General features: G+C 41.8%; 1 protein-coding gene across 2 annotated transcripts in view; it reads right to left on the minus strand.

Annotated features, from left to right (window-relative positions):
• Positions 1-25,093, minus strand: part of CNBD1 (cyclic nucleotide binding domain containing 1) — a 130,669-nt gene that overhangs the window by 1,337 nt on the left and 104,239 nt on the right. Inside the window, exon 11 of one of the 2 annotated variants that reach the window (XM_083451233.1) lies at positions 12,727-12,794. The exons of the other annotated variant lie outside the window; for it this stretch is intronic. Coding sequence (XP_083307359.1) covers positions 12,727-12,794 — 68 coding nt within the window. The remainder of the gene's footprint in view (positions 1-12,726; positions 12,795-25,093) is intronic. 2 annotated transcript variants of the gene reach the window in all.

The following is a 25,093-nucleotide window of genomic DNA, read 5'->3' on the forward strand; positions in this document are numbered from 1 at the left end:
TGTGCTCCGCTCCTGGATAAGTGCCTTGACCCACAACGGAAACAAGAAAATGCACACAACCTGCGGACTGCCACACAATGTGATTCCCGTTGCTATGAAACTAATAATGGCTGGGAGTCAGAAAGTGACAAGTGAGGAGAGATGGAAGTAGGAGAAAGCAGAAACTTGCAGGGTCAATCACTTTAGAAGCAGCCGTTTAAATTCAATAAAAGACAGCATTCCAGAATAAACAAAGGAAGATCCCATGAGTTCACTTGGAGCAGAATTATGCAAATTAAGACCATTCGTGCAAAACATTCAGATGTTTCCCACACATTGAAACTCAGTTCCCCAAACTGAAGTTATAGCATATAATATGTATATATATATATATATTTAAAGAAAACCTCTCCTGAAACATAATATTAGCAAACCCAATTCAATGAAAATTGGGCAATAGGGTCTCATCATCTAAGGAAAGCAAGGGTGTGTGACATCCTAGAAATGAGAATCTCTAACTGCCACCCTACCAATAGTACTTAACTGCAGGATTGCAACAGAGAATCATCTTAATCCAACAGAGGCAATATGTATGCAGAAACATAAATCTCTATGAGATCACAAAGCTTTTCACCAGGAGCTTGAAAACACAACTGGGGACACCTGGAATTATGTGTGAGCTGCACAGCAGCATACCATATTGACTGAGAGTAAGATGAACTGTTCTCCAATTGGAGAGAGCCAATCTGATTCATGTCTGAGCTCATCCAATTAAGATAGTTTCATATGTGTTCAAATGAAAGTAACTTCTGCTCAAGCACTGGAGAGGATAAACATGCCAACAGTGAAGGGGGGGGGATGCAAAGATAAAGGGAGAACAAAATGGCCGTTAGGTCTGGAGGGACTGGTAGCACACCTTGCTATAATACAGGGATAGCTGACATGGCACCTTGTAGATGTTGCTGAACTCCAACTACCATCAGTTGCAGCCAGTATGATCAGGGATGGTGGGAACTGTAGTCCCACAACATCTAGAGATCACCATGTTGACCACCTTAAAAGACACATCAGCGGCACAGACAAATGTCAACAATACAGTAAACCTTGGGTAACAGATGCTTCAGGTTGTGTTTTTTCAGGTTTGCCGAAACCTGGAAGTACCAGAACGGGTTACTTCCGTGTTTCGGCAGTTGTGCAAGCGCAGAAGCGCTAAATCGCACTTTGTGCATGCGCAGATGCGCCAAATCGCAACCCGTGCGTGCGCAGATGTGCCGCTGTGGGTTGCGAATGTGCATCCCGCACGGATCACGTTCGCAACCCGAGCGTCCACTGTAGTTCTGTTTTATGTATCAAGAAAAGTACTGTATTTTTCCATGTATAAGACAACCCCACGTATAAGACGACCCCTATTTTTTTGGACCCAGAATTAAGAAAATGAAAGCCTAAAATAGAAGTGAAAATCTGGATGATTGGTGGTGGCACGTTGTTGATCTTTTGGGGAGCAGTCGCCCTCAAAGTTTCCAGCATGAGGTGCATGCAGTGCACCGTGGTGCAGAAGCAAAGGTAGCGACTGAGGCACCACATGCTCCCCCTCGGTGGCAGCTGCTGCTGCGGGAAAGTGAGGGGAAGCAGGCTCCCAAGCAGGATACTAAGGAAGAGCCAGGGGAAGGCAGAACCCACTCTGCGCTGGGCCATGCTGTCGAGCAAACTAAGCTGAGGAAGGTGGTGAGCAGGCTGGGAGAAGGGTGGGAGTTTGAGAGGGGAAGAGGGCAAGCAGTGGTAGCTGAGGCCGCTCTCAGCAGTGGCAGTGGCAGCTGCTCTCGATCTGGTGGTCAAGCCAGTGGGGGCTTCAGGAGGTGAGCCAGTCGCCAGCATGCAGCCCGGAAGGGGAGGAGAAAGGGGGGACAGCAGGAGGGACCACCTCAGCCTGCCCAAGCCAAAATCCCGGACATATGCTTAAATATTAAAAAAATTCCCCCAGATGCCCATGTTCCGTGTACAAGATGTCCCCCAATTTTTTACAGCAAAAAACCTTGTCTTATACACGGGAAAACACGGTATATGCTAGTTAGAAAGGCATTCATTATCTAAGGTGTTGTGGGTGGCGCTGTGGTCTAAACCACTGAGCCTCTTGGGATTGCTGATCAGTAGGTTGGCGGTTTGAATCCCCGCAATTGGGGGGGGGGTTTCCCATTGCTCTGTCCCTGCTCCTGCCAACCTAGCAGTTCGAAAGCACACCAGTGCGAGTACATAAATAGGTACTGCTGCGGTAGGAAGGTAAATGGCGTTTCTGTGTGCTCTGGTTTCCATCACGGTGTTCCGTTGCGCCAGAGGTGGTTTAGTCATGCTGGCCACATGACCCAGAAATCTTTCTGTGGATAAATGCCGGCTCCCTAAGCCTGAAAGCAAGAAGAGCGCTGCAACCTCATAGGCACCTTTGACTGGACTTAACCGTCCAGGGGTCCTTTACCTTTTTTACCTTTACATTATCTAAGCTTGCACAGACAAATTAGAAAAAGTTATTGGATCATGAAATCATAGATTCATAAGGGTTGGCAAGGACTAAAGGACTATTGAGTCTGACCTTCTGTTGTGTAGAAGGACTATCTATCCCCTTGGCACCCCAATTAAACATTAACAACCCAGACTGCATGAATACTACCCAAAGCTGTTCAAAGTTGTGCTCAGACATTCTCAAGAAACTAGTCTAGTATACCTTGTGGGTGTCACAAGGAGTACAGAATTGGATTATTTGTGGGAAATTGCATATGAATTAAAAGAAAGCATGTTACCATTAAGAGAATAATAGTCAATATTTTCTCATTAGAAAGTTAGCATAACCTGTTCACCATTTCTGCTCTTCATATATATATGACCCAGAATGAGGGTGGATGACTCGGAATATATTATGCTCTTCCCATAAATTGCTATTTAACCAAAAATTATCCAAGATTAATAAGCACACAGTTTTCCCTCCAGCATTCATAAAACTAATGAGGAATATTGAGTGCAAGGTAGGGAATATTAATTCTAAGGGTTTAAAAAATAATAATTCCACATTAAAATGATGTTAATGAATATATATATCAAAACCCCAATGGGAAAATTAAAATGCCACCAGCCCGAGAAAATTACGGTGCCATCAGCAGTCATCTCAAGTCATTTAACAATGCCATTTAAGAAGTTCCTAGTGGTCACAAAGGAACTGTCAATCACTGGAAACAATTCCAAATCAGCTGTGGAATTCTAAAAGATGGAAAACAATACAACACAAATGCAACACAATAATAATAGAAAGCCACACAAGTTAGCTCAATGTTTTATATTAAGGGTTGTTTTTCCCCTAAACCATCTAAATAACAATTGTGACCTGATAAATTCCTTCACGTTTGCCACCTGAGATAAATATGTTTAGGACCCAACCTGTTTTTATGATGGCAAGTTGTTTTAAACTGTGTTTAATGTTAGATTTTACATTGTTGTAACCCACCACGTGGGTGGCGCTGTGGGTTAAACCACAGAGCCTAGGGCTTGCCGATCAGAAAGTCGGTGGTTTGAATCCCCGTGACGGGGTGAGTTCCCATTGTTCGGTCCCTGCTCCTGCCAACCTAGCAGTTTGAAAGCACCTCAAAGTGCAAGTAGATAAATAGGTACCGCTCCGGCGGGAAGGTAAACGGCGTTTCCGTGTGCTGCTCTGGTTCGCCAGAAGCGGCTTTGTCATGCTAGCCACATGACCCGGAAGCTGTACGCCGGCTCCCTCGGCCAATAAAGCGAGGTGAGCGCCGCAACCCCAGAGTCGGCCACGACTGGACCTAATGGTCAGGGGTCCCTTTACCTTTACTTACCCTACCATGGGACCTTAGGGTAAGCAGTAGGGATATAATAATAATTATTTTCAAAGAGACAATTGTCACAATCCAAAGAATGCTAATGTGATTCTTCTTGTGAGCTAGAGTTTCTGGGTTTTATTTTCCAACTACATGCCTCCCAAGGACCTCAGGAAAAAAAAGGGACATCTAATTTTTGTGTGAAACCTCAGCGGCCATTTTGGGTGCCGCAATCTCGTGAGCTCTCTCACTGTGCTCTTACTACCCCCAAAAGTACTTTTTCAGGGCTTTTTGGTTTAATGACTTAAGGGAAAAGTGACTCTTCTCAATTTATGAATTAATCCATGTGTTTATGTACATTTTAAATCATTACAATTTGTGTGTGTACATAGACCTACAATCTGCAATTATTACATTCATCTGTATTTTCCCCTGATTATTACATACTAATTATATGTTGTGAGCAGGTTTTATTTATATTGGATAGCAAAAATGAGCAAATAGATTGATTGTATTTTACAAAGAACTGCAATATGTCTTATCTGTGCCATAAAATTAGACTAGATGTATGTCATGTTTAGGCAACAATATGTACCTTTCTGTAAAGGCTTCGTAAAGTGCCATAATATTCTGTATCCTGAATTTTGTCACATTTACAGCCCATATAAATATAACCAACCCAAAATTATTTCATGACGCAAATTTATAGGCAGATTACTTGTAATCAGTTTCCTCCCTGTTCATTTCAAATCTGGATTTCAAAACATCATGATTCCCCAGCTACAGAGATACTGGTCCCTTAGAGAAGCAGCTTAATTTACTATGTACACAAATTATGCAGCACCCAAAGCCACCTAGGGATGGTCATAGGAAAAGAATGCAGCCTTTTCCTAGATCTGGTCACTCCTTAGCTCTTCAGAAACATCTGTGATTGTGAGCAGGGAGATTTTTATTAAATGTATTATTCTTATTTAGGATGGATTCCAAAAGATTGAAATAGATGTTACGAGATCACTGGAAGCCTATTAAGCTTTTCGGGTGGGAGCAGGGATACTGTGTTAATCTGAGGGCATGTTAGTCATGCAAATGTTAACTGCTAGAATGCTAGCTTTCCATAGGTAATCAGTGATATACTGTAGCCAACTTTCATTTTTCCGGGACGAATCTCAGCAACTTGCAATGCTCACAGTCAAATACAACATGAACACTATGGCCCCAAAAGTTGCTTACTGGCTTGGATTTTAAACCAAGCAAAGCCCTTAAATAAATGAATGTTAATTCCGGGGAATGACATTCGGATTTTATATTGCCCTGGATCACTGCTATATCAGGGACGCGGGTGGCGCTGTGGGTAAAAGCCTCAGCGCCTAGGGCTTGCCGATCGTCAGGTTGGCGGTTCGAATCCCCACGGCGGGGTGCGCTCCCGTTGCTCGGTCCCAGCGCCTGCCAACCTAGCAGTTCGAAAGCACCCCCGGGTGCAAGTAGATAAATAGGGACCGCTTACTAGCGGGAAGGTAAACGGTGTTTCCGTGTGCTGCGCTGGCTCGCCAGATGCAGCTTGTCACGCTGGCCACGTGACCCGGAAGTGTCTGCGGACAGCGCTGGCCCCCGGCCTCTTAAGTGAGATGGGTGCACAACCCTAGAGTCGGACACGACTGGCACGTACAGGCAGGGGTACCTTTACCTTTACTGCTGTATTTACTGTTGATTTTTGTTGATATTTTAATGTTTTAAATTTCTTTAAATCAATGTTTTGTTGTTGTTGTTTTGCACCATCTTGGAATGTGAATAAATCTTTAAATAAAGCAATTAAATATACAGTATATAATATATACTGCATCACGGTGTGGTACGCTGGTTTGACATCAACTGATAGGAAGTGCCTACAGAGGGTAGTGAATACAGCACAAGATATTATGGGCTGTCCCGTGAATCCGCTGGATGAAATAGCAGAAGAACGTTGCCTCAGGAGAGTGAGGAAAAATTCTCAGGGATGATTCACACCCTGGCTGGCACTCTCTTGATCTCCTGCTCTCAGGCAGAAGATATAGAAGCATGATTAGTCACACCAACAGGGTAAAGAACAGCTTCTATCTGTGGGCTGTTAGGCTGCTGAATGAAAAGATAACAACAGGGCAACTGACTTTTGGGTTTGGTGGGTGTGCGTCAGTAAACGAGGGGAATTAAGACTAAGAGAGTTGAGTCTCGTGTAATCTCACGGTATACAAGTTGTACAAGTGACAATAAAGTATTTCAATTTCAATTCAATAAGTCGTTGCTCCTCCAATCACTCACGCATCAGTCTTCAAGCCACCTGTCCCCCATCACCTTAAATTCCTTGCTATGCTGGTGGTGGTATGGCTGGGACAGAAGCAGGTAGGTGCCTGAAGTCAGTAAGACTTCATCAAACTTCCTCAAACCTGAAGTTGACCTGTATCTCCCTTCCTTCAAAGGTAAAATGAGCATCTTTCTCCTCAGTTCCTTCTGACCAGTTTTCAGCAGGGGTTGGCTCCACACAGGAGTACAGTTGGGAGCTCCCAGGTAGAGTCATTCCCAGCAGGACTTGCATTTGGCCTCAAATTAAAAAGTTGTCTAATACAAGCCCCAGAGAACAATCCGGAATGTTCTTTAAGGTTCCCAGTTGTTCCTTTAAAACTTCAGGGGCATTCCAGTACACATCAGGAAGTGTCTCCTGCATTTGATATCACCACACACATATATCATATGAACATGTGCATCTGTCACCTTGAGCCAATTACAAGCTCTTGGCCTGTGTCACAGGATTGTTGTAAAGAAAAGGAAAAAAGTGCAACTGTTGTAAACAAAAACACCTTCAACAGATAAATGGAACGAAATAAAATTTTAGCTGTAAGCCGTCTTAAGTCCCTGTCATGGAAAAAGTCAAGATATAACAATAACAACAGCAACAGCAACGGAAACTGTGAGAATGATCAGGAACATACCAGAGAGTAAATCCTATTCAACACAGTGGGACTTAGTTCTGAGTAAAAATGCTTAAGATTGGTTTGTAAGGATGAACAAACCCAGTTACTTGAAAATAAGCTCCGTTGAATATATTGGGATTTACATCCGAGTAGACAGTATCAGGCTCCATTTACAATAAAGGAATAAACACTCCATGGGTTTCCTTAAAAAATGGCTGGCTGCTGAAGCAGTGCAATTAAAGAATTTAAAATGGATTTTCTTCAAAATTATAGGAGGGGCTTTGTATGCCTGCTTCACAATTTCCTTCATTTGGTGCAGGTATTTTATTTTCATTATAAACAAGACTCTATGCCTACACACAAACACACACACCACTTTTAATTGTTCTCCAAGACGTGGAGAGAGAGAAAAGGGAAACCAGAACATTCTGGAATCAAATCAGAAACCAGGATGGCTTCTGTAATTCTGGGACTGTCCCTGGAAAATCAGGACACTTGGAGGGTATGTAGGAGCTTGTCACTCGAGTTACAGTGCTTGTTGATTTATTTATTTTTCGGGGGCGGGGAAGGAAACAAATAAAGCTTTCACTGGGTGAGAAAGTTTTGTGTTTCCCTGGTTATGCTAAATGCATCTTCTACTGTATCTTGATAGCAAGAAGGGAGCCAGACAACATCATTTTATCCACAGCTCAAGCACTCTAGGACTGGACTATTAACTTCCTTTTCTGCTACCATGGCAACAAGTTTTGCAAGCGTGTTGGTTTGGAGAGAGTTTTTTCTTTCTTTCTAAAGCCTCTTGTTGCTTTTTTTCCTCTCATAGTTTTTTTTTGCCAGTAACCTAATCTTTCTAAGCTTTAAGTATCTTGACCTTGGATGCTAACCCACTTATTTCGAAGTAATTTCCACTGAAACAGTGGCCACAATCCAGCACATGCTTAGGTACACTTAAGCCAATTAATGCCAACAGCATAAGCACACAAAACTCTGTGTAGGGTTTGTTTGTTTAGGATTGGATTGTTGAGCTGTCAATCAAATGATGTTCATGACCGTACACATACAGAGAGGATACAGTTTTTGATAGAAAAAGCTAGTATTATTGAAACTCAGTTTAATGCACCATTGTGAGATGTTTTCCAATACCCTGTTATGTACTTTATCACAGTAAAAGGAATAACATGAAGTATAAGGAATAACATTATTTTAAAAGGAACCATTTTAAAGGTGTCTTCATACATTACAGCAATGCTGAACAGTACAAATCCCATCTTACAAATAAAAGTAATTGTTCTAGATAATACATTCAACTTGTTAAGGAGAATTTTCAAATGCCAAAATGACTATAAACCAATCTTTGTCTAGTTTCAGAAAATATTGCTATTAACATGCAAAAGAAATTAATAATACTAATTATTAGTCCTGGAGATTTGTGTGCTTGTGTGTATGTTTACATTAGAGCCAGAAAATAGGCTAATACTGAAATGTGTATGTGTTACTTATTTTATTGAGGATGCTAATTACAAAGAAGGCTTAAAGAAATGTGGAAACACATCTAAATACTAATTAAAACCAAGGTTAGGCTGGGAACAGTGGTTTACCACTTGAAGCAAGACTCTGTGAAAATCCTCATTATGCTGGAAAAACGGTTCCAGTTCACCAGTTTGACTGAATCACTGCTGTTGTGGATTTTTTTATAAATATGCATATTCACTATTACTGTCCTTGGTAGCTTGCTTTCGTAGGCAGGCAGCTTCTGTTTGAAACCTTTGTCATATTTAGCCCTTGGAAACACCTGATAACCTGCCCCATAACCTGCCCTTTAGAATGATATTTCCATATCCACCAAACCAGGGGTAGAGGAAAATGCACACATTAAGAGCAAGCACATTTTCTGGTGAAGGTAACATACAAGAAGCAGCATTATCAAATAAATCAAGTTTCTAGGGTAATATGCAGTGCTATATTCTTGTTGTGGGGTGAATGGGGTGATAGGGGAAGGGCAATACCTCTGGTGGGGGACACATCATGCTCCTCCTGGGGTAGTTTGTCTACCTTTCGTCTCCACCCTGCACTCAGCTCTTACCTGTGACTCCACTATCCAGCAAGTGACAGTGATCACACCCCTGGAATGGCCTTGACTGGCTAGCTAAAACAGGTGAAGGTAGTCGATGAGCCTCAAACCCTTGGTGAGTTGGGGACTTGCCCTGCATGTCAATACAGGCTCCAGTGGATTGAATGGACAGGACCAATAGTGGGTCCAACAGTCAAGTAGGTGGTTTCTGCACGTGCTTTAGAGGGAAGTGATGGGCAGATGGGGCTCATTAAGCTAGGAAGGTAGCCTATCTAAGACAAGGAAAACTCTGATTCTAAACCTCTGCTGCCTTGTGGGATACCTTTGGGAGAAGATTAGGCTAAGGAATAAACCCTACACAAATCCAGAGTGGAGTTCCTAAGACATTTGGATGGCACTTTGTACACCACATTCCACAAGTCCTGGTACCAGATATGTTGCTCTACTTTCCTTTGGAGCAAATCAGTGAAGCTGAGAGTGGGATCTTGTCATTAGGGCAGCCTAGGACCTCCATGCACACTGCCCAGGCTTGTGCCCCATGAAGGTCACTTCGGAGCTGCTAATGCAGCAGTTTGACTTCACCCCTGGAGGAGCACTCCATTGTCTCTTGAGACAGATGGATGCCAACAATCCTTGTTGTGAATTTACATCATGTGTACCAGATGTAGGCAACCTAAGGTCTGGGGGCTGAATCCGGCCCAATCACCTTCTAAATCCAGCCCGCAGATGGTCCAGGAATCAGCGTGTTTTTACATGAGTAGAATGTGTGCTTTTATTTAAAATGCATCTCTGGGTTATTTGTGGGGCATAGGAATTCGTTCATTTTTCCCCCCTTCAAAATATAGTCCAGCCCCCCACAAGGTCTGAGGGACAGTGGACCGGCCCACGGCTGAAAAAGTTTGCTGACCCCCAATGTGTACTATCTCTAAGAGAAATAGTTTTGCATGTTCATGACTGTGTGCATGTTAAGGGCGCATGGTTATGTGTGGGTCTGGCCTCATTCACTACTGCAATGTGACAGCTCTTCATGCTGAAAAATGTTCCCACACCTGATTTTATTGCTTCTGCATTTCTACATAACTAGAGAGCGCTCCAAATATGTGGGATTCACTAACTTAGATTTGGCTGTGCTGATTTAATTTGCTCATTTCCAGTATTTATAGAATGCATTTCTCCAGAGATGCCCACAAAGCAGTTTACACAACAGTCATGAAAATCATCTATCAAAATAATATGGCATTAAAACAAACAAACAAACAAAATCAGCTCCATAAACAGACATAGCATAACTGACCTAAAATATCTGCTGAAATAGGATGGTTTAGGTCAAGTGTCTGCAATTCAACAGGGAGGAGGCCTGTCTGAGCTCAACTGGGCGGGAATTCCAAAGAACTAAATCCACAATACCTGAATGCACAGCTCCTGCTGGATACGAATCGTGCATCTGAACCACGAGGGACCACTAACAGAGACTCTCACAAAGATCTCAGTGGTGAGGCAGGGATATAAGGCATTGTGTGGGCTTTAAGGTATACTGGAGCTGAATTATTAAGGGTTAAAGAACCTTGAACTTGACTTGCTAACATGTGGGCAGTCCGTGCAATCCTTTAAGTTATTATGTGTTGGTGGTTGTCGGTCCCCAACAATGGTTTAGCCACAACATCTTACATCAGATGGAGCATCTAGATTTCCTCCCTCCAAATAGATAGGCACTCAGCCAGCCTCAGCTCACTTTTGAAACAGAATGATTATGTTTGTTTTGCTAAATCAATTCAAATGTCTACATAATTTTAAGAGTGTGTCACCGGACAGGCAGATTTCACATGAAACTAAATAAGATATCCTCCACTCAGCTTCATGGCTTGACAAGACCCGCAACACATCCTACACATAGTTGCTAAATGCACCGAGTTCTTTACAGTTCTTCAGTATGTTGAAGACTTGGTTCACCAGCCTCACAGTATTCTTCACAGACTCTTTTAGGCAATCGAAACACAATAAAGCAGACTAGAATGGTAAGATTCTTCTGTATGATCCAGATGAGGTTGAAAAGTATTTATTGGGGGGGGGGGAATGGATGTTGCTTGCTTAATTAATAAAACATTAAATTTTAACCACACCGAATTATGCAATATTTAAGGGAAATATGAATATTTGATGGTATGGAAGTTGCAGGAACTTCATAAAAATGGAGTTTAAACATTGACAGTCTCTGTGGCAAAGCTATGTTGACTTTATTTTAGGTCAGTTTTCATTTTTCATATGAAAAATTGCTTACTTAAGAAAACAGTAAGATGCCTGCTGGCACAGGACCACCTAAGCCCACAGCGGCCAACCAGATGCCTATGGGAAGCCCACCAGCTTCCTGCTATTGTTCCCTGGAAACTGGTATTCAGAGTCAGACAGCCTCTGATACAGAAGGTATTATCTAGCCATAATTACTAGTAGCTGTTGGAGGCTTCCCCATCCATGAATTTGTCCAATCTCTTTTAAAGCTATCTAAGTCTATGAAGCTACCAGCATAAGTTTGACCAAACTGTGGGAGGCAGTGGAAGACAGGAGTGCCTGGCGTGCTCTGGTCCATGGGGTCACGAAGAGTCGGACACGACTAAACAACAACAACAGCAACAAAGTCTATGACCACTTTCACATTATGCATTGCATGAATAACAACTTTATTTGGTCTGTCCTGAACCTTCCCCACATTCGGCTTCATTGGATGACCCCATGCTATAGCATTATGAGAAGAGAGACAAACATTTATCTCTATCCACATTTTATTAACCTTTTACCACATATCTCCATACTCACCCTTTTGTCTAAACAAACCCTAAAAGTTGTTGAGCAACCTATTCTTTTTAGGTCCAGACCTGTGGTCATTCTGGTCTCTTCCACACCTTTTCTATTTCTGTAATTTCTTTTTTGAGATACAGTTACCAGAACTATACACAAAATTTGCCAAGTACTTAGTATTCCACTCTCGGCACTCCTTGGATTATATCTCAACTAGCCTCTCCTGTCAGTCTGCCTGCCTGCCAGCTGATCAGTCAGGTTTTGATGCTTCTCAGACTCCCAGCCAACTACCCCACTCCACTTCCCCCCACCTCCTTTACTTTTCTAACTAACTCGACATTTCATGGCTGCTAAAATGCCCAGTGTTTATTGGGCAATTTCTGACTTTCCTCCCCTAAGCCTGCTGATACCTCTCCTGTGTGCAAATGTCACCATTTTGGCCACATAAGGATTGGCACTCACCCCTGCATGTTTCAGACAGAACAAACTAATGTGACCTGCACAAAAATGCTACAGTATTGTTTCTGTTAAGTATTGCAGCCTGCCATGTGCTTTTCCAGTACACTCAGTTTCATTCCACCCGCAAAAGTCAGTCAGCATTCCATAGCATCTGAGCAGGCTCATCATTGTGGGGCTATATTAGGAGCTTCCCCCCAATATTTTCCCTTTTGTACTTCTGCAAGGTTTGGAACATAAGAAGAGCCTGCTAGTTCTGCATTCAGTTCCCAATGAGAGCCAATAAAAAAAAAATCTGAACTAAGCTATAATCATACTAAATACTATGATCTTCTGGACAATATAGGGTCTAATCCCAAAAGCACAAACTCTGCAACAGTTGCCCTACTACTCGGTTACAGACGCCACTAACCCAGAAATAGTACCTTGGGTTAAGAACTTTGCTTTAGGATGAGAACAGAAATCGTGTGGTGGCGGCACGGTGGCAGCGGGAGGCCCCATTAGCTAAAGTGGTACCTCAGGTTAAGAACAGTTTCAGGTTAAGAAAGGACCTCTGGAACAAATTAAGTTCTTAACCCGAGGTACCACTGTATGCTCTTTCCATCCTGTTGCAAATTTTCCTTTCTCTCTTTACAAAATTTCAAAATATTTTACTTACAAATGTGACATTTTCAAACGATGGCCGTACTGTCTGTTCAAAGAGCAACTGAATCTCTGGAGCTAAACCTGCAATGTAATGAAGGGGAAGGAAAGTCCCTGTTACCTTTTGTAGGAAAGCTAAGGAAAGAAACAGAATAAAGTGCAGTCCAAATATTATCATTCCTGAAGTAAATAGATTCCAGGGCAACAAAGACTATTGTTACATTTCCTTGGAATGGGGTTTCCCTTAGTTTTGTATGCTGACAGCTACTTGCTTTATGTAGCAAATGCTTTCTACTATTATATTAGACTTGCAGCCGTAAAGAACTATTAAATTATGGAGCCACAATCATGGCCCCAGTGCTAAACCTGAGTTGGCTGAATTGCATTCCTCAAGGCCATGACATGAGCAAACACTGCAGTATTATGAAGAGCTACTCTCTCCCAACCCCAGTCCTTACATATGACTTAGGACCATATCATATCACTCCACTTTAAACAATATCACACTACTTTAAGCAGTCATGGCTTCCCCCAAGTAATATTGGGAAATGTAGTTTATAAAGGGTGCTAGGAGTTGTAAGAAGTCTCCCTTTTCCCGGAGACAACTACAATTCTTAGGACTGACAGTTAAAACCACTCTGCAAATCATAGCTCTGTGAGGGGAATTGGGGTCTAACAACTCTCAGAACCCTTAACTAACTACAGTTCCTAGGATTCTTTGGAGGAAGATATGACTGTTTAAAGTGGTATAAAACTGCTTTAAGGGTATAATACAGATATGGCCTTACATTTAATTAAGTTTGCATATAGTTATAGTGTTGGAACAATGACTCTTCACCACTGTCGAAGCAATGATTCTTCAACATCAACTTTGTTGGATTGGTAATGTGATTCAGCTGTCTGATTATCGTCTTCCAAAGCAACTACTCTATTCCCAATTTAAGAATGGATAGCGGCATACCAGTGGACAACAAAAGAGGTTTAAAGATGCTCTCAAGCCAAATCTAAAAAAATGCAGTATAAGCATGGGAAATTGGGAAACACTGGCCTGCAAAGAGTACAATTGGAGAACAGCCTTTACCCTTGGACTTTGAAGAAGTGCGAACTCAGGACAAAAGGGAGAAATGAGCTAAGAGGAAGGCACACTTGGCAGACCCTCTCCATGATCAACTCCTGCCCGGAAGCCTCTGTCCCCACTGTGGAAGGACATATGGATCCAGAATTGGCCTCCACAGTCACTTACGGACACACCGTTAAGACCGTGTTCATGAAAGACAATCTTACTCGGCTATGAGAGATCGCCAGAGAAGAAGAAAATAGTTATAGTACAGTTCAGAAATCTAACTCTTCTCTATGCCATAAACTCAAAAAGTGCTTAAGGCACACTTTTTCTCTCTTTCTTGGTTCTTTAGCTCATTCTGTACTCTGCTGAAATCCTAACCTGCCATGCAGGATTTTTGCTTCCAGATCCTCAAGGTCCTTCCAATTCTATTTGGATGGGATTGGTTGCCAGTTGGTTACTTGGAATGGTAGCTTCAGTAGTAGCAACAGAATCCATGTTTCTATTCCAGTGAACAGACAAATCAGGAACTTAGGACCACCCCTCTGCTAATGACAAGCATTCAGCTCCAAGAAGCAACCACAGGATAGGATACCATGCCATATCAATATTGCCTATGTAGCACATCTGTTTAGGGCCACATGCTAAAACAGATGGAAATTTGCAGCAATTTGGAGCTTGAGCTTTTGCGGGACTCCAACTCCCATCATCCCTGAACGCTGGACATGCCAGGAAAGGCAGCCCCAGACAGCATAGCCAATGTTCAGGGATCCTTTAAGACATGAGTAGGCAAACTAAGGCCCGGGGGCCGGATCCGGCCAAATCACCTTCTAAATCTGGCCCGCGGATGGTACGGAATTCGCGTGTTTTTACGGGAGTAGAATGTGTGCTTTTATTTAAAATGCATATCTGGGTTATTTGTGGAGCATAGGATTTCATTCATCCCCCCCCCCAAATATAGTCCGGCCCCCCACTAGGTCTGAGGGACAATGGACCGGCCCACTGCTGAAAAAGTTTGCTGACCCCTGCTTTAAGAGAATGCTGCTTTCTTTTAATATGGCCATGTGCAGTGTCCTGTCAGACATGACTTTGCATACCACAGATAGCATTTCTATATCCAGGACAGGAAAAGCAGATAACAACAACTATTAAACTATTAAGTGTCCAACCCTAAGAAAATGAAGAGAGAATAATTAGCATTTATATAAGCAATGAAGAAGAGAAAGAGGGAGGGGGGATAAGCAGTAATTACAGCCAAAGGCCGGAAGAATAATGGGCAAAGGACACAGCTGCTACAGTTTAACAAGTCAGCAAAATAATAATATGGATGGGCTTTGGGGTCCAGATTGCTAATTACTTAAACTCCCATTTATGGAGCATGCTTAGCATCTGGCTGTCAGAAATATAAAGGAAGTTGTTGGGTACTGAATATGTCTGATAATCTGCTGGTTGGGAACGACTGAGTTACAGCTGGGATTTTTAGAAAACCAGGGCCAAAGTTTCAGAAATAGATGGCTTGGGGGGGGGGAATAGGAAAGAAATACCATCTATTTATTGGATAAGCTAATGCCTCCAGTAAGGATGGGGGAGAAATTCCATTTGATTCACATTTTAAGCTGAGCCTACCTAATTCGTATTCCTGAAACATGAACTGAAATGCAGCTATCCTTCAAAATGTGAACTTTTTCAAATTTTGCAATGCAACTCAAAAATGTGCGCAAAGGATGTGTACATTAGGGGGAAGTGTGCATATCAATGCATTTATTAGTGAAGCTGACATATAAAAGTGTACTCTATTCAGGAAAATTGTTTTCAGAGGAATGAACACTACAACGCTGCTGAATTCTCACAGCGGCTTTGAAAACAAGAACTGCAAGCGTATAAAAGCAAGTACAGTGGTACCTTGGGTTACAGACCTCTGAATTCAGGTTACAGACTCCGCTAACCCAGAAATAGTACCTCGGGTTAAGAACTTTGCTTCAGGATGAGAACAAAAATCTTGTTCCGGCGGAGCGGCAGCAGCTAAAGTGGTGCTTCAAGTTAATAACAGTTTCAGGTTAAGAACAGACCTCCAGAACGAATTAAGTTCTTAACCCGAGGTACCACTGTACCAGTTCAGGAATCACTTTTGAGTGATTAGATCCCACTTTACCCTTTAAATGTACAATGCACATTGTCCTTCTCAAGAAGGAATACTAAGTAGACATGCATAGGATTGCATTGCTTAAAATTTATTTATTTAAAAACAAATAAACTAAATAGGGGAATCTAGATTTTAGAATAAGAAATGGAATTCATTTAAATATTGGAATCACTGGGTCAGTGTTGTTGTGTTTTTTTAAAAAATAAAGCTATATCCCAGGATAATAAGTAATAAGAACCCACAGTTATGTCACCTTTAACACATACTTGTACATTCCATTACCACTGGCAGTTTTCCTGCTTTCCCTCTCTGTTTAATTCTATATTCTAGCAGCAGCAGCAGCAGCAGTTCCATAACTGGCCGATTACTTGAATGATGGCTTGTGCCAGAGAAATGGGAGTAGTGTGTTGGTTGCAGGAGGTGGGACTCATATTGGATCACCATGGATGTTCTGGCTGTACTTTCCAATACACTAATGCTAGCATTACCAGCTGCATCCTGTCAGAGATTTTTTTTTTTTAATCAGCCAAGCAATCTGCCATGCTTTAAAAATACAATGTGTGTGAAATCAAGAGAGAAGAAAAATATAATCTCATGATGAGAACACTTCTTGGAAGAATCAGCGTTAATGTGCTGGTGAGTTTCTCTGCCCCCTCCTTTGAAACACATGGCAAATGAAGCAAGGCTTAAAATGGATAGATTCTTGACAGTGTGATCTCCAGATGTAAACCACAACCCCTCCACACACACAAAAGTAGAAAGAGAGAGAGAGAGAGAGTTCCTCTTCTTCCGGCTCTTTTCACTTTTCTCCTCTGATCAACATGATTCTGTCAATTTGGAAGTGGGTGGAGGAATGAATCATGCATTGCAAATGGGCATTTCTCAAAACTACCAGCTAAAGCTGCCAGAGGGACTTATTTAAGAGGGAAAGCTACTTTCTTGCATCACATACATCAGGGATAGGGATACTATGGCACTCCTGGTATTGTTGGATCCCTACTCCCATCATCTCCCATTTTGGCTGGGACTGGAATCGGAGTTAGTTATGGGGAAGGAATTCGATTCACTTTGCATTAAAATGCAAACTTGTAGAATGTGCACTTTCGGAAACAGTACACAAACCAAAACAGACATTCTTCAAAATTCACATTTCTCTGAATTTTGTAATGCAGTTCTCTGGCCGAGTAATGGGGACAAAAATGCATATATTAAGTGTGCCTATAAATGCATACATTAGTGAAAATAATATACAAAATGCATTATATTAGGGAGGTGTTGCTTTGCATAAATATGCATTGTAGGAAAAATGTGTAGTAAAATGCCAATGAATTTTCACAAGGACTTTTTTCACACACACACATCATAAACTGATGTGGAAAATAAAGCTTAAATGTATGGTATACAGCCTCTCTCTCAGCCTAAGCTACGTCAAAGATTTAGATTGGTGTACGCTGCTACAAGTTCGTTAGAGGAAGAGTGAGATTTAGAGAATAAGCGGGGAGGAAGGGAAGGAGAATTCTAATGGACCATAGTTGAAATGGCTTCTGTTGGCCAATAATGTTGAGACAAAAAGCGCTTCTCTTCAATGACACATGCCTAAGGCTAGATTAAAAGACAGTGTTCTCCAGAGGACAAAAAATGTGGCTTGTACTTACTCAGTTTCTAATAAACAACAACAGAAGAATAAGAATAGTTTTCATCTATTGATAAATCTTAGAAAATGCAGCAGAATAAACCAACATTCACACACAGAGTTCCAAGTAGATAAGACTTGCTGCCACCTCAGACCAGTAGCATTTCATATCATGCACACAAGGGCAATGTAAACTGAAAAGCCAATTTTGTCCTGGGTCTGAAAAAGATATCTACATATAAAGCATAATAAAATCAAGACCTATAATCATCCAGAGATTCAGAGAAGTTAAGGGGATTAGGAAAAGCAGACTGCTACCAAAATGGGGGGAAGACCCCTCTTGTTATCTGCATCTAGCACATTTATCTTCATTTCAAGCTTTGCTTTTTTTAAGTCTAAAAATACAGAGAACACATCTGCCAGTCCTTGAAAGGAAACAGAATTATGAGCAGTAAATAGAGTGAAGATCCAGGATATAAAAAGAACAAATAATGCAAAGTGGATTGCAGTTCACTAGAGCAAATGTACCTCCTGCAAAAATATCCGCATTTCCCTCTCCCACATCCTCTGTACTGCCACCATTTGCACGTTCATTCAATAGACATGTGAAGTTAAAATTCATTTACTTATCAGCTCTAAATACATCACTTCATATTTTCTTGCCCTGCATGGCATTCACCATTTTGTGCCCATTCGCCCATTTTGGATTTAGTCCTTTTGGATTTCCAGTACCTTGAATAATCTGCAAACAAGGCCACCTCACCACTCATCCCTGACGCCGAGTTTAAAAGTCCTGGTCTTGGGGGACCCACTTATTTCTCCCCTCCACTATGAGATCTGCCTATTTATTCCTACTCTCTATTCCCTGTTCTTTAAAGAGGAATCAGTCCTGATGAATTAACCTGATGTCCAGCTACAATCCTGCTGTTGAGGGTGTGTGTATACATTGCCCTTTCAGAATATTAAAGAAAGCACAAATCAACTGTTTCAGAGGATAATTTGATTTGGCCCCATTCTGTTTTATTATTATTATTATTATTATTATTAAAATTAAAATTTATATATTGCCTTTCATCAAGAGACCACAGGGAAGTTTACAACATAGAATACATAATTTTAAAAGACAGTAACTCTCCCCACCCTAGCAAAAAATAGCTGATTGGTGCAACTGCTGATTTTCTGAAACACTCATCGCTGTTGCATGCACAGTTCCTTTAGAATGAGTTTGCACTCCATCAAACATCAGTGCAGTGCAGTAACACAACAGTGGTCCCATCATCAGCACCCATAAAAAAACCTGCACCGCTATTTAACATTTACCTAGGTGCCATATATGTTCTTTTTAAACCCTACAGATTAAAGAAAATGAATATGGATTACTCTTGGTTTTTAAGAATCATTATTTATTATTCTCATAAGGAGAAAGTGAGCAATTCATTTTATGTAATGCATTACAGCCAGAAGAGGGATATAAGGTGTTTCAGTGTATATAAATATAATGCACCACAATATTTAACTTGTTACTTTTATGGCTTTAAATCTGCTCTCTTTATCTCCTCCCCAAAGAGCAGTAGTATGTGCAGAAGTAAAATTATGAAACGTGAAGTTATCCTTAGCTTCAACATCAGCATGATGTAAAGTTTCTTACTTATGACTTCCCAGGGACCTCTCACAAGAATTAAGCAAATCAACCATATTGTAAATCAGTCATTCATTGGTCTGAAAATCGTGTAAGAAAAACTGGAAGGGAAAAAATTAAACTCGGTTTTAAGAAAGGACACATTTATTCGCAAGCTGGATTCAGTTCAGTCTTTTAAAATGATGTGACGGGTAAAGTTCAGGATAAGAAGCTTGACTTATATGCAAATGTATCCTACAGCAACACACACCCATGACTAGCTGCAGTTATTTACTATAGTAGATGATATAAGATATTTGCCATTATCCAGAGAAGTGCACAACCAACTGTGTGTCCTGTTCCAGCAGGGTACTAGGCAAGGAGATGTCTGAAGCAATCATCATCATCATCATCCAGCTAATTGCATGTACCAGCTGGGGCAACTGGGGCAACAAGTGGCTAGGTACTGGTAACGAGAGCAGTTAGGACAAGTATGGGGAATCTTTTTGAGTCTGGGAGCCATATTCCCTTCAGGCAACCATCTGGGAGCCACATGCCAGTAGTGAGCAGGGCTGAATGCAAAATGGGCAGAGCAACAAATGTGAATCTTACCTTTGTATAGCAGGCTGTTTTCCACACACACACACACACACTGGAGTTCAGGCAACTCATTTACAGTTGTACCTTGGTTTTTGAACAGCTTAGTTCTCAAACGTTTTGGCTCCCGAACACCACAAACTCAGAAGTGACTGTTCCGGTTTGCGAACTATTTTTGGAAGCTGGATGTCCGATGGTGCTTCCATGGCTTCCTGCAGCCAATGAGAAGCTGTGGTTTGGTTTTCAAACATTTTGGAAGTTGAATAGACTTCTGGAACGGATTCCGTTCGACTTCCAAGGTACGACTGTAGTTCAAGACACTGGATTCAGAGTCTTGGGAATGCACACACAAACACTGTAGACAATTCTTCTCAGGGATGCCAACTTGAATAAAATATGGGGGGGGGGCATATAGTCAATCACATGATGTGGCACAGGTTGTGGACTCTCCTTCCTTGATGGTTTTTAAGCAGAGATTTGATAGACATCTGTCATGGATGCCTTAGCTGAGATCCCTGCATTGCAGGGGGTTGGTCTAGATCAGTGGTTCTCAACCTGTGGGTCCCCAGATGTTGTTGGACTACAGCTCCCATCATCCCTGACCACTAGTCATGCTGGCTAGGAATGATGGGAGTTGTAGTCCAACAACATATGGGGACCCACAGGTTGAGAACCACTGGACTAGATGAACCTCGGGGTGCCTTCCAACTCTACAGTTCTATGATTCTATGATCCCCTCTGGCCAAGCGGAGTTTATATACTCAAGATAATGTCATAAACAAATCAGTTTCCTCTTAAACCATTTTAACCTCCATCATTTAGCATGTGGTCATGAGGGCAACTGTTTTGTACGTAATGGATCACCTTCAGTAGTTTGCTTCATTTATTTATACACAATACTTCACTATATAGTTGTAAAGAAGAGGGAAGCTCAGTTTGTGTTATTCAAGGCCACAGGGGGAAACAAATTCCAGGCAACCCTTCAAGTCAGTGAAGCCATGTCCTCTGCTACAACCGGCAATATTCATTACTTTCCATTTCTTTGTCTGAGGGGCGGGAAACAACCGCTGCCACCCTTTCAAAGCCCTAATGTTCTTTCTGTGCTTTTGAAATCGGTGGCATTTTTCAGATCCTGCCTAGCTGAGAGGAAATCTGAGCACATTTCTTTTTATGATGATTATTATTATTCTGCACAAGGACTGATGGCTCCTAACCTCTTGGTCTCTCTTTACTCTGCCTTCTCTTTTATGTTACATTAGAGCACATGGTGCCATTAGACTTCAATTGAAAGAAATGAAAAATCAAAAGGGGGCACTTGCTTCAGGTAAAAGCTACAAAGACACCCAAAGCTTTCCGCAAATCTTAAGCAAACTCCATTCACCCTTGACAATGTTTAAATAAACAATCTTTATGACATCCTTTTTATTTGACTTTGCTTCAATAAATACCACGAAAGCGGGCACCTCCTGGGGCATTTCTGCTTCTGCAAAATACTGATAAGTCTCATCAGCATTTTTGTTTAAATGTACAGGATTTTGAAAGTAAAGGTTTAGTATTAAAACAAAATCCAAACAACAAAAAGGTGATTTACATTCCAACAAGCACTTTTTCTTTTCTCTTTAAAAAAATGTATTTCGAACTAAGATTTTCACATATTCCTGTATGGTTTAGAAAGTAGCCTTCGGCCTGCCTCGTGGGAGAAGTCAGGGATTTATTGACACAACTTTACCGACACAGCAGCCTTGGGACTAGAGCAGTTTACAACAACAGTTTAAGAAAATAACCAAGGAAAACAGCTTCCAATTCAATCTGCAAATGGAATTGAGAGAGGAAGAATGCAATCATCGGTATTGGATTTTAGCCAGGGCACGAAAGGTTAACAACTCAAATGTTATAAGATGTTATTATTGCCAGGCCCAAGGCACAGCTGGTTAAGAGCTTTATGAAATAACTACCTGAAAGGACATCACTACCAGCTCTGCCTTTCCTAAGTAACTGTTTTGGTCCTATCTTAGGCTGCTCCACGAGCTGCATTTTCTAACACAGAGACTAATCTAGTGATGTTGTGGCTGTGTATATTTATAGTCTATGTACGGCAGAGCAATTTCTTCTTTCATGTGGCTACGGATTGGGGAACTAATACAAGCAGGGGTTCTCTGATTCGCAAGCTCAAAATCCCAAAGGGGCTTACACCACCACAGCTCAGTGGCAGGGCACACATTTCACACAGAGAGAGCTCAGGGTTCAATTCCCAAGCCTCTCCATTCAGGCAGAAGTTCTGGGAGAAGCCTTTGGGGCTTGAGTCCTTAGAGAAGGACAGCCACAGCTGACAGTATGAAGCTGCTTTTTACCACATCCAAACCCTGGTCCATCTAACTCAGTATTGGCAACAACTATCCAGGGTTTAGGGACGCAAGTTGCGCTGTGGGTTAAACCACAGGGCCTAGGGCTTGCCGATCGGAAGGTCAGCGGTTCGAATCCCTGCGACATGGTGAGCTCCCATTGCTCAGTCCCAGCTCCTGCCAACCTAGCAGTTCAAAAGCATGTCAAAATGGGAAGGTAAACGGTGTTTCTGTGTGCTGCTCTGGTTCGCCAGAAGCAGCTTAGTCATGCTGGCCACATGACCTGGAAGCTGTACGCCGGCTCCCTCGGCCAATAGAGCTAGATGAGCGCCGCAACCCTAGAGTCATCCACGACTGGATCTAATGGTCAGGGGTCCCTTTACCTTTACTATTCAGGGTTTAAGGCAATTGTGTTTCCCAGTCCTAACTGGAAATCCCAGGGATTGAACCTAGTATCTTCTGCATGCAAAAGATGTGCTGTTCTACCAATGAGCTATGGGTTTCCTCCTAGTACCATGCTAAATGCACCAATGGTTTAGTAGTGCTACAAAATATAAATCCTCCTTTTTTTGACTGACACCAAGATTAACCAAGAAAAAAAAAAATCATGTTATAAAAATGCACAATGTACCGTACTTTTCTGTATATAAGACTATGTTTTTTTAATTCAAAACTCATGTTCAAAATTTGGGGTCATCTTATACATGGATCTTATACATCTTATACATTGTGGGGCCACGGGATTGGTTGCTGCCGCGAATTGGAGATTGTTATTGGTGGCTGATGCAAGGGCTCTTGTTGATTGGCTGTCGCGGTGGCAATTGGGCAAGTGACTTGCTGTGTTAATCAGGCGATGGGACAGAGGATCAGTTGCTTTCAGATGTGTGTGAGCTGTGAGCGGCATTGTCAGTCTGGTGGGTAAGTGATTTTTGGCAGCACCCCCTAAAAAAAGCTCAATAACTCTGCCCACCCCCCGAAAAGCTCAACAAATAGGGGTCGTCTTACACACAGAAAAGTATGGTACATATTGTGATGCTATGTGAGTTTTAAATTGTTAGAAAGTATGCCTCTGCGTAGAACTAATATCTCACTCTTACATTGGCTCCCTGTGTTCTCCTAGGCATGTGGACTTATCAAGTTTCAACAAATGCCTGGGAGCATCCAGAGCTGCAACAATTCATTAGGACCATTTTCATGTAAGCTTCCTGTGAGTATAGTCTAATTTATTACACACCTTTCCCTAGGACACCTGTGGCAAGAAGTCCATCATAAAGACTATGATTTTTACTGTTCCTGCAGGAGTCACAGTCATCCAGGACTAGATAAGCAGAAAGTCATTGTTTTTACCATAAACCAGAATTAAATCTAAGCACATGTCATTGCATCTGCATATTTCCAGCATCTTTTAGATCTAGGGATGTGTCTCAAATTCTCCTCCTCTGAATTTCTGTCCAGATTTTGGAATTCTGAATTATCTAGCCTCATTTCCATAGACAAACTGATACATTAGGAACTCATCATCATCTTTATACACAAAGTGCAGTGAGCCATAGTTTGCTACAGTTATCAGTTCTTTTACATCCCATTTGTTCTGCCAAGGGCAGGGCTCTTTCTGGATCTGGAGCCAATAAGCACACTAGTGGATGAAGAAAAAGCAATGCTTTATTTGCGTAAGGTTAACAGATAGCAGCAGGCACACAAAACACAAATTATAACATACCAGACAGGAGTCACACACAGTCTCCCTTCAGCTGCCTGGAGCTCCAGGTAGAGCAGCAAGAGAGACCCTGGCCGATAGTCTCACAGCATCTGGTACCTTGATCTGTGAAGGAACCTCTTCAGCCACAGCTTTAATAGCCAACTTTGATTTGATTGATTGCGCCTGGTTAGCAGGCATCACCCATGATCAGCCCAGGACACCGGGTGCGACTAATGTGGAGCAGCTGAGAGTCTCCAACACTGCAACTGGGTATCCTCCCCACTAGCCAATCAGCATTTAGAACACAGGGGACCCAGGGAACTCCTGACACAGGTGTGTGAAAAACAAATTATACTATCATGAATCAACAAACCTTAAACCAGGGATGTAAAAGGGAAAGAGACATGTCATCTAACTCCTCGAAATTACAGTGGTCTTCCACGTTTCCCCTACACCATCCAACCCCTTCTACATCACCAGTGTTCATGAGATGACTGATAAAACACTGCAAAGTAACAAATGTGATGCAATTATTGGCCAATCATTCATAAACACTTATGTGCAGTGGGGAACCTCTCTCCTAAAAAAAAAAAAAAGCAAGGCTTTTTTGTCAGGGTGCATCAAGATCCTGTTGCAGGGTGTTTAACAACTCTAGTAAAACACCACACACAAATAATTTTGATGAGACAGTGATTAATAACTTATTATTATTCCTTTTTTGGGCAGGGTTCTTTCAATGCACATATGTAGGGCAGGGGAAAGAATGTAAAGTAACTGAAAACTTTATCAAAGAGTGCATGCTCCAGTTCTGAAATTAATTTCAGAAATAATCCTCATTAAACCAAAATTTAAAAGGAGTGCATGGGTGCAGGACACAATGAACCAGAAAAACAATAAAGGAGTGGAACATGGAAAATGTTCTTATTCTTAACTAGATAAAACATAAAGCACAAAGAAGACTGTAGAGAAAATGTTATGTACTAAAGTTCTCACCCTGGGCCAGCAGGGGGATACTGTAGATAGTTTTTACTCAGGTCCACATATGCAAATAAGGGATCGAAAGTGACATTCAGTGATTGGATAGTTACAGAAAGTTGTTACAGTTACGTTGTACTGGAGCTCTATATAAGCAGGCTGACTGAACCCTTCAGCTCAGTTCTGTTCTGGCCTGTGAATAAACAAGAGCTGTTTGAAGAATCGCTGTGTCGTCTGATATGTTCACCCACAACCTAACAGAAAAGGCACATTGATTATGCTTAGGGCGCTTCCAGACTGTTGCTGTTTTCTAGTG

The sequence above is a fragment of the Podarcis tiliguerta genome (genome assembly GCF_965153285.1).
Source record: "Podarcis tiliguerta genome assembly, chromosome: 7".
Taxonomy (NCBI): domain Eukaryota; kingdom Metazoa; phylum Chordata; class Lepidosauria; order Squamata; family Lacertidae; genus Podarcis; species Podarcis tiliguerta.